Below are 12,440 nucleotides of genomic sequence, written 5' to 3' on the forward strand. Positions count from 1 at the left end.
CTTTGCTGGCTTAGATAATTCCAAAGCCGCAATTCTACTATTCTTTGTTAAAAGTGCTTTAGGATTAATACCTGATGAAGTCCAAAGAGAATAACAGCACATGTTGATTTTAGTATTAAATGTCTATGGCAGCAATAATTGCTTAGTAGGAACACAATCAGGTGTTATGACTTTCCTAACAAACAACAATTATCTAATAATCTTATTTGACATCCATGCCTGGTGCTCCAAACACTGGTAATTATGTAGGCAGTAAATTGCCACATCACTCAATTAGTATACCTCAGTATCATTGTAGTGAAACACTGTTCCTGAATCTTAGGCTTCTGTGAGCATCTGTGAGCATACAAGATTATGCAGAATACCTTTTGGCACAGGACATGGTGCAGAATCGCTTAGACCTCAGGAATGTGTTAGAATATCCCATCTTGCCACAAAACTCGCACTTCAGCAGCTCAGGTTCCATTTCTTCTAAACCTTCTAAAAAAATAAATAAATTACAAAATAAAAATATTAAACCCAAAATGCTGGTTTTGGTTATAATTCCTTTTGGTAATACAAGATTGGCATGTTATCACTTCTGTCAGAAATTAAAGATATGAAAAGAGACTAGGCTTCGGATATACCAGGGGTCGGCAACCTGTGACTCATGAGCCACATGTGCCTATGGATCTGAAGGCCCCGACCCTTTAATCTTCCTCCTAACCCACAATCCCCACCCTCACCATGATACCTGGTGGTCCAGTTAGAGGTCTTTGTGGCAGGTAGAAAAAAGATCTTTACTACTTTGCCGTGAGACTTCTGGCGTTTGAACCTACAGCTGATGCCTTGCAGTGGGCCAGCTTAATTGCAAATTGGCCCGCCTGAAGGCATCAGCTATAGATTCACACACCTCAAGTCTTTGCGATGTTGTGCCTTCGCCGTCGCAGATTGTGGTCACCTGCACCCTCCTGGCTTCTGTCGCCGTTCAGGTCTGCCTTGTCTTCCTGGCTGCCTGCACCCTGTCTGAAAATTTTAAAAGAAAAGCTATCGAAGAGCTGAGTTCCAAAACCTACTAAGTAGATTTTTTTTCAAAAATGAGGTCATACTGTAAACAGACTGCCTTCACAGATAGCCACACCATGAATGAAATTTGCACCAAAAGTATTTATGCGTAAGGTATATGATATTTAGTGAAAGCCTTCTCCTATGTTGGCTAGAATTCTTGACACTAAAAGCTTCTCATATCTAACAGGTTTGGGAACTGAGCTCTTCAGTTGTGTGGAAACACTTGGGGGGGAGTTATCAACAAGACAGTGTGCTATAATAACCCAACTCAATAGCATCCCCCATTAAGAACTTCTCTCCTTAATGCTGATTGCATGAATGCTTCTACTGACCACATATGGCTACATATATAGAACACTGCTAAATAATGTTAACTATGAATCAAGAGGTCCTTCAAGCTTGTCAGGCCCCAAAATTTCAGCCAGCCTGAATTATTTCTCAAGGGCATATACAGTGTGCCATACATTCGAATGGAAAAGGCATGCTTGATTTCACATGTTAATAGTCATTGGTCCATGACTTTATCTAAGTTTTTAATTTTGGCCCATCACAGAGACGGTGTGGGGTTGGAGAGGTTGTAACCCTATACTTCTACTAAGACTAAGGGGTGCTTGTACTAAGGTGCGCATTTAGTGTGTACTAAATCAGTTAGTGTACTTTAATAAAAAGACCCCTAAGTATCAATAAAAAATTTGGCCCGTGACTTAGCCTATGTTTTAGATTTCAGCCCTTTATGTGATTGAGTTTGACATCCCTGTCCTATAGAGAAGAGACAAAGGGATAAACCCTTCAGTAAGGTAACGGCGGAATAGAAATCACTTAATGTAATGAATATCTAATCATTTATGATAGATTCTCAATGGATCATGGAAATTTCTTCTATGTAACTCCTTTTACTGGCTCACTGAACACTTATATTACTACCTGCAACATCTTCCAAGTATTTGTTTCCCTTTACACCTACAAAATTCCTCTGTACAAACTGGCAGTAATGTCTGGCAAAGTTTGATCTTTGAGCTTCTTATAGTGATGTTTCTACTAGTAGACTGAATGGAGTACATACAATCAGATTAAGAAGGATTAAGACAAAAAGATAAGGGGATTTTTCTCATAAGTACAGCATAGGAAAAGCTCTCTTCAAATAAAGCCGCCTTTATAAAATTAATTTTTGTCAATTTGTGGATGGAACAAAAACCACCAATTTGCAGGTCCCATTACAGTTCATTATTCTTAGGCTACCCCCTCCCCCCCTAAAGAATAGCCCTTACTGCAGCTCATTCACTATCTTTCTCAAAATATACTGTTTGTGCAGTGCCTTCTGCTGAAATTCTAGCACCTGGTTCCCTAATGCAACTATTACCATTCATTCTCTACTTTGCACTCATACTTCTCTGTTTCCCTTTTGGGGGTCGCCATCCATTCACTGGACCTTGTGTGTCTCTACTCATCTTGGATTTTCTCTAGCACAATGTTACATTTTACATAGCATTAATCCTAAATGATAAAACATAACAGATCTCACAGCAATGTGCCTTTTAAGCCTGATAAGTATACCATGAAAAAGTTATCAATGCCTAATGCTCAGGTCCAAACCAAGACATGGGTTCTCTTGTAAATACTTAATAGCAGAAAGAGACATCAGCTGTGGCTGTGAAGCAAACAAGAGCTCTGAGCCCTGCAGCCTAGGGATTAACAGACAGCAGACAACTGGGCTTTATTTTTGTGCTACATACATTACACTCTGCAGTTCCTGCTCTTTCCTTTCCATCCTGAGCCACTTTCTTTGTCTTTCCAGTCTCTGATGGTGCTTTCAGTACTTCTGGTCATCAAAGTCCTTACCCATACTGCTGTTTTGTAGAAGCTAGTATGCCATATTTTTATTAGCATAGGTGTACTTTGGGCTTGAACAGGTTAAAATATACACATATGGTGATTTTCATAGCCATGTCCACTGGTAAAGAGTTTAATCTGCATAAATCAGGTGTCTGAAAATTGCCCACTCTGTATATGGCTGAATTGTACATACACAATATTCATTTTTATCCTCATTCAGTGGAGGCCTTTGGATGAGGGAAGTAAGAGCTAGTGTGGGGATTTCTACAATGTGCAAATGTTTCTTTTTTCAAAACTGTATGTCATTTCATTTGGAAAAATCAAGAGTAAGTGTACAGATACTTTTTCCTGAACCGATTTCAAAATGAAGCTAGGCACGGACTTCATAGCAATGTGGACAGTTTGAAAACTGCCCTCCTTTCCATTTAATAAACTGGGATTTCTAAGGGAGAAGAAGTGATGGTAAGATATTAATTGTTGATATGGATGAGCCATATGGTCTATCAGCCATCATTTTGTGATTCTGTGTAAACAAATGTCATATTACAATAAATTTAAAAATGCAGAAGGGAAAACACTGAAACATGACAGCAAGAAAAATTACAAAAAGTTTAAGATGGTGTCAAGGGATAGCAGATCAAGAATGTGCAAATTATTAGACTAAAGAAACAATCTGGAAGAAGGTGATACACCACAGAAAATAACACTGGGTAGAGCTCACAATAGTCAGGTGTGGGGGATCTTGTGATGTGCTTTAGAAACAGGATGTCTGCTGAGCTCCTACAGGTCACTGATTGTTAAACTGCCCTGATGTTGGAGAACATATGTCTAAATCTATAGCTATGGAGGGTTGAGTGGATTGTTATTGACACTGTGGTCAGATTAATCCTGTAAGATGAAAAAGATACTAACTTAAACCACTAGCCAAAAGAACCATACTTGAGAGCAAGAAGGTGCTGGCCAAAAGAATGCAACATAGATGACAGAGTAAGCAGTCTTGTATCCATCTTTACACCCTCATTATTTTGAGGATGAGAGAGGTAATACAAAAGTTACCCTTGCAGCTCTGGACCTGGATATTTTATTAAGGTGGCCCAGTTCACAACAACTATGAATGAGATGGAGGAGGAACTGAGAGACATGGATGATTCACTAATGACCACACAGTAAAAGGTGGACAAAATGGAATATTCTCTTAAAATGCTGCAAGAGAAATGAAACAACTAGAAAATCACAAACATAACTTGCACAGACTAGGCCAGTGGTCTCAAACTCAAACCCCTTTGTGGGGCCCATTTTGGATTTGTAGGTACTTGGAGGGCCGCAGAAAAAAATAGTTAATGCCTTATTAAAGAAATGACAATTTTGCATGAGGTAAAACTCTTTATAGTTTATAAAACTTTCCTTTAACAGTTAAAAGGAAAGATATATAAACTATAAAGAGTTTTACCTTATGCAAAATTGTCATTTCTTTAATAAGACATTAACTATTTTTTCTGCGCCCTCCAAGTACTCTATTTTTTCTGCAGCCCTCACATTTAAAGTTTAATATATTTTCTTTCTCAAAACTGACACATTTCAATCACTATATTGAAAATAAAATAATTTTCCCTACCTTTGTTGTCTGGTGACTTTATTTTTCTGTGCTTTCAACTATGTTTCCAGGGCCTTCTTGTCCTTTGACTGTTTTTCTCTCCATCTTCACTCTCTGCCTTGCATCCATCTTTGGCATTAACTTAATGTTCAATTTTTCTGCTTTCTTTTCAAAATCTACGTTTCCATGTCTTACCTTCCCTTCCTATCTCTCTCTCTTCTTCTGTCCTATTTCCATGGTCTGGCATCTCTTTCCTTCCTTTCTCTCCTTCCCTCTTTCCTTCCTTTCCCCTGGTCTGGCATCTGTCTCCTTCCCTTCCCCCATGCCCTGGCATCTCTCCCTCCCCCTCCATGGTCTGATATCTCCTTTCCTTCCCTCCCTCCCATGAACTTGGCTTCTCTTGTTCCTCTCCTCTCCCTTGTCTTCCTTCCCTCAATTGGGTGCAACAGAAGCAGCATTTCCCTTCCCCCTTTCCTGTGCAGCAGAAGCATTTCTCTTCCCCTTTCCCTCCCTCTCCCTTTCCCTGTACAGCAACAGCATTTCCCTAGGGTCCCCCTTTACTATGCAGCAGAAGCATTTCTCTTTCCCCTCCCCTTCCATTCTCTTCCTTGTGGAGCAGCAGCGTGTCTGGCCGGCTCAGTTGATCGTTCCGTTCAAAGCCGCAGGTGGCGGCTCCTCACGAGATCCGTGCCTGCATCTGAAGCCTCTCTGATGTTGTGACGTCAGAGAGGCTTCCAATGCAGGAGTGGATTGACTGAGCCAGCCAGACACGCTGCTGCTCCAAAAGGAAGGGAAGGGGGAAGAGAAATGCTGTTTTGATCGCGTCCAGACCGCAGGCTGCAAAATAGCACCTGGAGAGCTGCATGTGGCCTGCAGGCCGCATGTTTGAGACCGCTGGACTAGGCCTATCTGTTCAGCTGAATGCCAAGATCTTGTTAGCATCATTGCACATTGGCTACCTTGAATGCTTTAATTCACACTGGTAGCAGGAGCACTTATATTAAGACAGACCTTAGAGCGATTTTTGCCCCCACCTCCAATGGCTGCTACAACAGCATTCTAGCATCAAAAACGGCCCAGAAGTGCAAAATTACAGTTCAAAAAATTCAGGGAAGCGTTGTTAGAGGCTGAGGACCCTACAGGAAGCCTGAGCAATCCTCAAAAATGCAATTTATAACCACCCTTGATGTCTTCCATAGGCTACAATAGCCTGTACTCACAGTTACTTCTGATACAAAGACTCCAGCTTACATACAGAGAAGACTTCTGCCTCAGACAAATGTGTAAGTGGCTGCAAAAGCTTGTATCTTCAGGGTGTCAGTCAAACCGATAAATGTGACAGACCTCAAACCCCCTAGCTCCATGTGTGTCAATGGGAGGAGGGAAATGTAGCTGGCACCCAGTAAAGCCCTCAGGAATGGCACATGGGCCACACAGTCTGCTCAAGCTCTGGATAACCATGAATGAGCTCTGCCACGAGGGGAACAGTCCCCAAGCCTCCAAATTGTTAGTGCAGGCTGGCTAGGCAGGTTTTCCTTAGGGCTGCCCTAGTAGCTACAGACCCTGTCAGAGCTGTCCTAGGAGAACCAAAAGCCTCACAATCCGGATAAAATACCTGAAAATAATAAAAATGATTTCATGGCAGATCAGAAAACTACCTTGCAACTCACATGTAGAAGGAACAACTGGGGAGGAGCTGGAGTGCAGCCCAGATCAGGAGGTGGAGCCGAAGAAAATATAACTCCTTCTACAAAAGCTCGCAGGTAGGGTTACATAAGCCACATCAAGACTCCTGTACCCTTTGCACCAGAAACACAGCATATGATAGTAGATAAGGACTAAGACCCAACTAGCCTTCATGCTGACCTATCTTTTTCCTTCACAACTGGGGATCCTTTAAGCTCAGCTCAGGCTTACTGTTTTTGACTACCACTTCCTCTAGAAGGCCATTCCAGACCCATCTACCTTTTTGTGAAGATCATTTTTCTACTGGTGACTCCTCTACCCTTGGAAAGTTACAAGAAGTCTTGTTCTACATTGCTATCAATGTTTTCCAATGTTAAATAACAGTGGTGACATTCAAACATAGACTGTAAAGCAGATAAAGACTGCAAGATGTCTGCTCATTTTCTCTTCCTATTTTAACACTGCTGCACTTGAATTCTGGCTCTAACTTTCATTTCTCTGCAACCAAGAATCTCTTGTGGTCTGCTGATATTTTTGCCTTAACCACTCTCGCTGGGAGGCTGTTCCATGGATCAGCCAACATCACAGATCAGGCAAGAGTGGCTGCACAAAAGCACCAAATTAGCTTTTTTTGAAATAGTGGTGCAATTGATTTAAAATAACCAATAACAATCCAGTTTGACTAGCATTCAAAGAGCAGCAGAATGACAGATTGACACCAATTGGAAACTATAAATACTAAATTGGAGAATGCAACATTCAATAAAGATCAGTGGGGTATTAGACCACAGCAAGGAAGATTATACCAATACAATTATCCTAAACAGGTTTCTCAGGATATGCCTCACTAATGTTGAAAAGCAGTAACAATCATTCTGCTTGATAGAATGAACTTTAAACAAACAGCATTTTGATTTCATTTTTAAATATATAATTACGTGCTCTCACATTTTTGACATTTGAGCAAATACACCCACCTTGAAATCCACTGGGACTAGAGCCTACAATATCTTCCTTGCAATATGCTATCAAAGCTAACAGTGATGCATGGCCTGCTCCCAAATGTGTCATGCTAATTTACTCAATTAGTTGGTATTTGATTTCATCCCTGGTTCATCCAAATTCTAGGAACTCATTCTTGAGCATCATGGTTCCATGATTTTCACTGAACTGAATTTCACTCGGTAGAATCCAATTAATTTGCTCTTGCATTCATAGAGAAGTGTAGATTTCTGTAAATTCACATTTGGTCAATACTAAAAAAACATATTTCTGAATAAAATTACAAATATTTAATGTCAAGGGCTTTCTGAATAATAATTTCACAGAATATACTATGTGTTAGGAAGTTAGCAGTTTTATCTTTTGGGTATTAGACATCATGCCAAATGCTGGTAGCTGGAGGGTGTTTGAGTGGAACTGGAAAGAAAACACATCTCATGAAAAACAATGCCTTTAATCCTACTAACTTGCAAACTCACCTCACCTTAGCCAGTGTCTCTCAAACTGTGTGCCATGGCACAGTGGTGTGCTACGAGAGATTCCAGAATTTTACTTTATTTTAAAAAATTCCCTTCAATGTTATGAGCATCTGCGTGTGTAAGGATACAACTGCCCAGACAAGCATCATTCTTTGATGTGACTGGTCCTTGAAAACTAATAGCAAGTATTTTTATTTTTTATGCAGTAGTTATCCTAACTTAAGCAACAAAGCAATCAAAGCTTTGTTACCGTTTGGATTTTCTTATCTTTGCGAACTTGGATTTTCAGCTATGACAGAATTAAATTGAAAAAAAAAGAGAACGACTGCAGAAAGTGGATAATGAAATGCGTGTTTGCTTGTCGACTATTGAACCGTGTTTCAAATTAATTTGCATTCAAAAACAAGCACATCGATCACAATTGATTAGTAAATCTATTCTATTTACTTTAGTTTCACCGTTGTTACAATTACCCATACCTAGCTTAAAGAACTTTAAATAAATAACTCTCAAATTTAATTTTTTGTTGGTTTTGCAATTTTATAATTTCAGTTATAATGTGTCGCGTAAAACATTTGCTCCTTTTAGTGTGCCGCGCAAAACATTTGCTCCGTTTAGTGTGCCGGAGCTAAAAAAGTTTGAGAGACACTGACTTAAGCAATACACTAAAATGGTTGCAGGCTAGTTTAACCTCATAGGCTTAATTCTACTATTTTCTTTGTTTCTTTTCGGCTCCCATCATCTGCAGCCCTGTAATTTTGCTTTCTTAAGGAAAAGTGAAAAAAGTGCTACTCATTTATTCTATTCTACAGTCACACTATCCATTCATAACACCATGTGCATTAAGAGAAACTATTAATTTAATATATAGCTACAAATACAATAAAAGCACAAAACTGCAACTTAAATTTGATAGCCCTCACTACATCCTTATGTGCCTAAAACCTAGAGGTTAGAGGAGCAGGCTGAGAACTAGGGAAGCCAGGGTTCAAATGCCACGTCTTCCACTATCATGACTTTAGATAAATCACATCATCCTTCACTGTTTCAGATACAACTTAGACGGCAAGCCCCTTGGACAGGGAAAGAACTACAGTATCTGAATTGTAACTCACTATGAGCTCAGAAGCACCAGGAGCGGGACAACAGAAGACAAATGTGAATAGGGATGGAGGAGTGGTAGACGATTGATTTTCAGAGGGTTGTGTTCGTGAGGAGCTAGCTAAAATAAAAGTAGACAGTGATGGGGCCGAGAGGGTTGTGTTCGTGAGGAGCTAGCTAAAATAAAAGTAGACAGTGATGGGGCTGGATGGTGTACATCCAAGGGTGGTGAAGGAACTTAGGGAAGTTCTGGTTGCTCTACTTACTGACCTTTTCAATGAGTCTCTAGAGTCAGGAGTGGTACCAGAGGACTGGAGAAGGGTGGATGAAGTCCCTCTCCACAAAAGTGGAAGTAAGGAAGAAGTAGAGAATTGCAGGCCAGTAAGTCTGACTTCTGTGGTAAGCAAATGAATGGAAATGCTTTTAAAACAGAGAATGATGAAGTTTCTGGAATCCTGTGGATTACAGGACCAGAGACAACATGGATTCACTAGAGGTAGGTCTTGTCAGATAAATTTGATCAATTTCTTTGACTGTATGACCAGAGAATTAGATAGAGGGAGTATGGTAGATGTGGTGTATTTAGATTTTAGCAAAGCCTTTGACAATGTTCCACACAGATGTCTAATAAATAAACTGAGTGCCCTTGGGATGGGTCCCAAAGTGACGGTCTGGGTCAAGAACTGGTTGAGTGGAAGGCAATATAGAGTAGTGATCAATGGAGATCGCTCTGAGGAAAGGGATGTTACCAGTGGTGTGCCTCAAGGTTCTGTTCTTGGGCCTAATCTTTTTAACATTTTTATAAATGATATTGCTGAAGGGTTGTTGGGTAAGATTTGCCTCTTTGCGGATGATACCAAAATTTGCTCTAGAGTAGACACGCAGGATGGTGTGAATAATATGAAGAAAAACCTAGCGAAGCTTGAAGAATGGTCTGAAATTTAGCTGCTAAAATTTAATGCTAGGAAATGTAAGGTCATGCATTTGGGCTGCAAAAACCTGAGGGAACGGTACAGTTTAGGGGGTGAAGAACTTATGTGCACTATGGAAGAGCAGTATTTGGGTGTGATTGTATCTGATGATCTTAAGGGGGCCAAATAGGCTTAAAAGGTGACAGCGAAAGCTAGAAGGATGCTAGGTTGTATAGGGAGAGGTATAGCCAGTAGGAAAAAGGAGGTATTGATGCCTCTGTATAAGACTCTAGAACTCATTTAGAATATTGCGTACAATTCTGGAGGCCGCACCTTCAAAAAGATATAAAAAGGATGGAGTCGGTCCAGAGGAAGGCAACTAAAATGGTGTGTGGTCTTTGTGATAAGGTGTATGGGGACAGACATAAAGATCTCAATCTGTATACTCAATTAGACTACTCAAATCAAGTCACTTCACAACCAATCAAGATGACCTTTATTCTATGCAATCAGTGTTGTGCTTTAATTCCAAGACACACTATTTGGAGGCTTAAGGCTTGGCCCATCTGTCTTCAACTTGCTAGTATTAAGGAGGAGCTCTGCAAACTTAAACAGGAATTGAATACAATTAAAGCAGCTTCCATCACTCCACAAAATCATACCAACTTACCACCTCTACCTCAAAGAATAAAACAGCCCAGGAATAAATGGGTCACAGTAGGCTCAGGAAGACTGCGACATGTAACACAGAAACATCCACCTTCACTTATATTACCTCTACAGAATTCCTTCGCTCCACTAGTGCACTGCGATACTCAGGAAAACAGAAGGGAGGTGGGACTGGAACCAATGAAGGTAACTCAAGAGAACAAGCGCACCCTAAGCACAAATAAAAAAGCCAATAACAGAAAACTATTGCTGTTGGGGGATTCCATCATCAGAGGCATTAACCTTGGAACACAAGACGAGTGAAATAGTGAAATGTCTTCCAGGATCCTCAGCTACCAGGAGTTCTAGGCAAATACTGACTATAATTAAGGAAGAAACTAAGGATTTTAACACTGATGTTGTTATCCATCTGAGAACAAATGACCAGGCCAACAACTCCACACTTGCAGTGCAGAAAGCTTTTCAGGAGCTTGGTGAGGGCTTGAAAGACTATAGATTTCTCTGAAATACTGCCTGCATATGGAAAGGGAGAGCAAAGAGTAAAAAACGCATAGAACTTTAATAGATGGCTCAAGGTCTGGTATCATCAAGAAGGTTTTAGGTACATAGGAGGATGGGGAAATACGTGGAAGGAAAAGAAGCTATATTGCAGTGATGGGCTACATATTACTAAAGCAGGAAAAAGAAACCTTGTAGAGAAATTTAGACAATGTTTCTAAGCATTTAAACTAGAAGGTGGGGGTGGTGTATGTATGAAGGACAATTATAGAGACCACCCCCGGCAAAAGAAAAGATGTGATGATAATAAAAGATTGCAATGTAAACAATATCAACAATTCACTTCTTAGCATTGCAACGGAAAATGAAACGAAACAAAAATCTATACGAAAAAGGAGATTGCCACTAAAAAATAGCTGGAAAGCAATTACCAGAAATGCATGCAGTCTAAGCAACAAAGTTCATGATCTGCAAGCCCTGATGTTAGAGGCAGATCTGGATATTGTCGCTATCACAGAGACGTTGGTCAGTGAATCCCATGCATGGGATGTAAACATACCGGGATATAATCTTTTTAGGAAGGACAGAGATGGTCATAAAGGTGGAGGAGTAGCTCTCTATGTAAAGATTGATATCCAAGCGACTGAAATGCAAGGGATCTGGGGAGAGGAAGAAGCGATATGGATCGCTCTGAAAAGAGAAGATGGTACTTCTATCTACGTGGGTGTAGTCTACAGACCTCCGACTCAATCGCAACAAATTAATAAGGGTCTGATTGTGGATATCCAAAAGTTTGGAAGGAAAGAGGAGGTGCTGCTGTTGGGAGATTTCAACCTGCTGGATGCAGACTGAAATGTTCCGTCTGCGGAATTGGAAAGAAGTAGGGAGATTGTAGATGCCTTTCAAGAGGCTCTGTTCAGACAAATGGTGATGGAACCCACGAGGGAAAAAGCAATATTGGATCTGGTCCTCACAAATGGAGAGAGTATCTCTAATGTTTGAGTGGGTGCTCACCTGGGAAGTAGCGATCATCAAACGGTTTGGTTGGATATAACGGCTAAAGTGGAGAGCGGCCGCACGATACTTAAAGTCCTAGATTTCAAACGTATGGACTTTATTGAAATGGGAGAGCTGTTAGGATGGGAGGACATAAGAGAAGTGGAAAGACAGTAGTCTAAGCTGAAAGGAGTGACAAAAATGGCTACGGACCTTTATATGAAGAAAATAAATAAAAACAAGAGAAAAAGGAAACCGATATGGTTCTCCAAACTAGTGGCGGAGAAAATAAAGGCAAAAGAGTTGGCGTTTGTGAAATATAAAAACCCCCAAGAAGAGTGTAGAAAGGACTACAGAGTGAAACTGAAAGAAGCCAAGAGAGATATGTCTGGCGAAAGCGCAGGCGGAAGAACAAATGGCTAAAAATGTAAAAAAGGGAAACAAAAATTTTTTTAGACATATTAGTGAAAGGAGGCAGATGAAAAATGGAATTGCTAAATTAAAAGATGCTGGGAACTGATATGTGGAGAGTGATGAGGAAAAAGCAAACATGCTAAATAAATACTTCTGTTCTGTGTACACGGAAGAAAATCCTGGAGAAGTACCGAGATTGTCTGGCAAAGT

The 12,440-nt window shown here is 40.3% G+C and overlaps 1 protein-coding gene across 1 annotated transcript in view; it reads right to left on the reverse strand.

The window, feature by feature from the left end:
- The window catches only part of PHC3 (polyhomeotic homolog 3), a 132,229-nt gene that overhangs the window by 14,777 nt on the left and 105,012 nt on the right, over positions 1-12,440 (reverse strand). Inside the window, 1 exon segment of the mRNA XM_033958076.1 lies at positions 366-480. Within this exon segment, the coding sequence (XP_033813967.1) occupies positions 366-480 (115 nt within the window).

This window comes from Geotrypetes seraphini, chromosome 9 (assembly GCF_902459505.1).
Source record: "Geotrypetes seraphini chromosome 9, aGeoSer1.1, whole genome shotgun sequence".
Taxonomy (NCBI): Eukaryota; Metazoa; Chordata; class Amphibia; order Gymnophiona; family Dermophiidae; genus Geotrypetes; species Geotrypetes seraphini.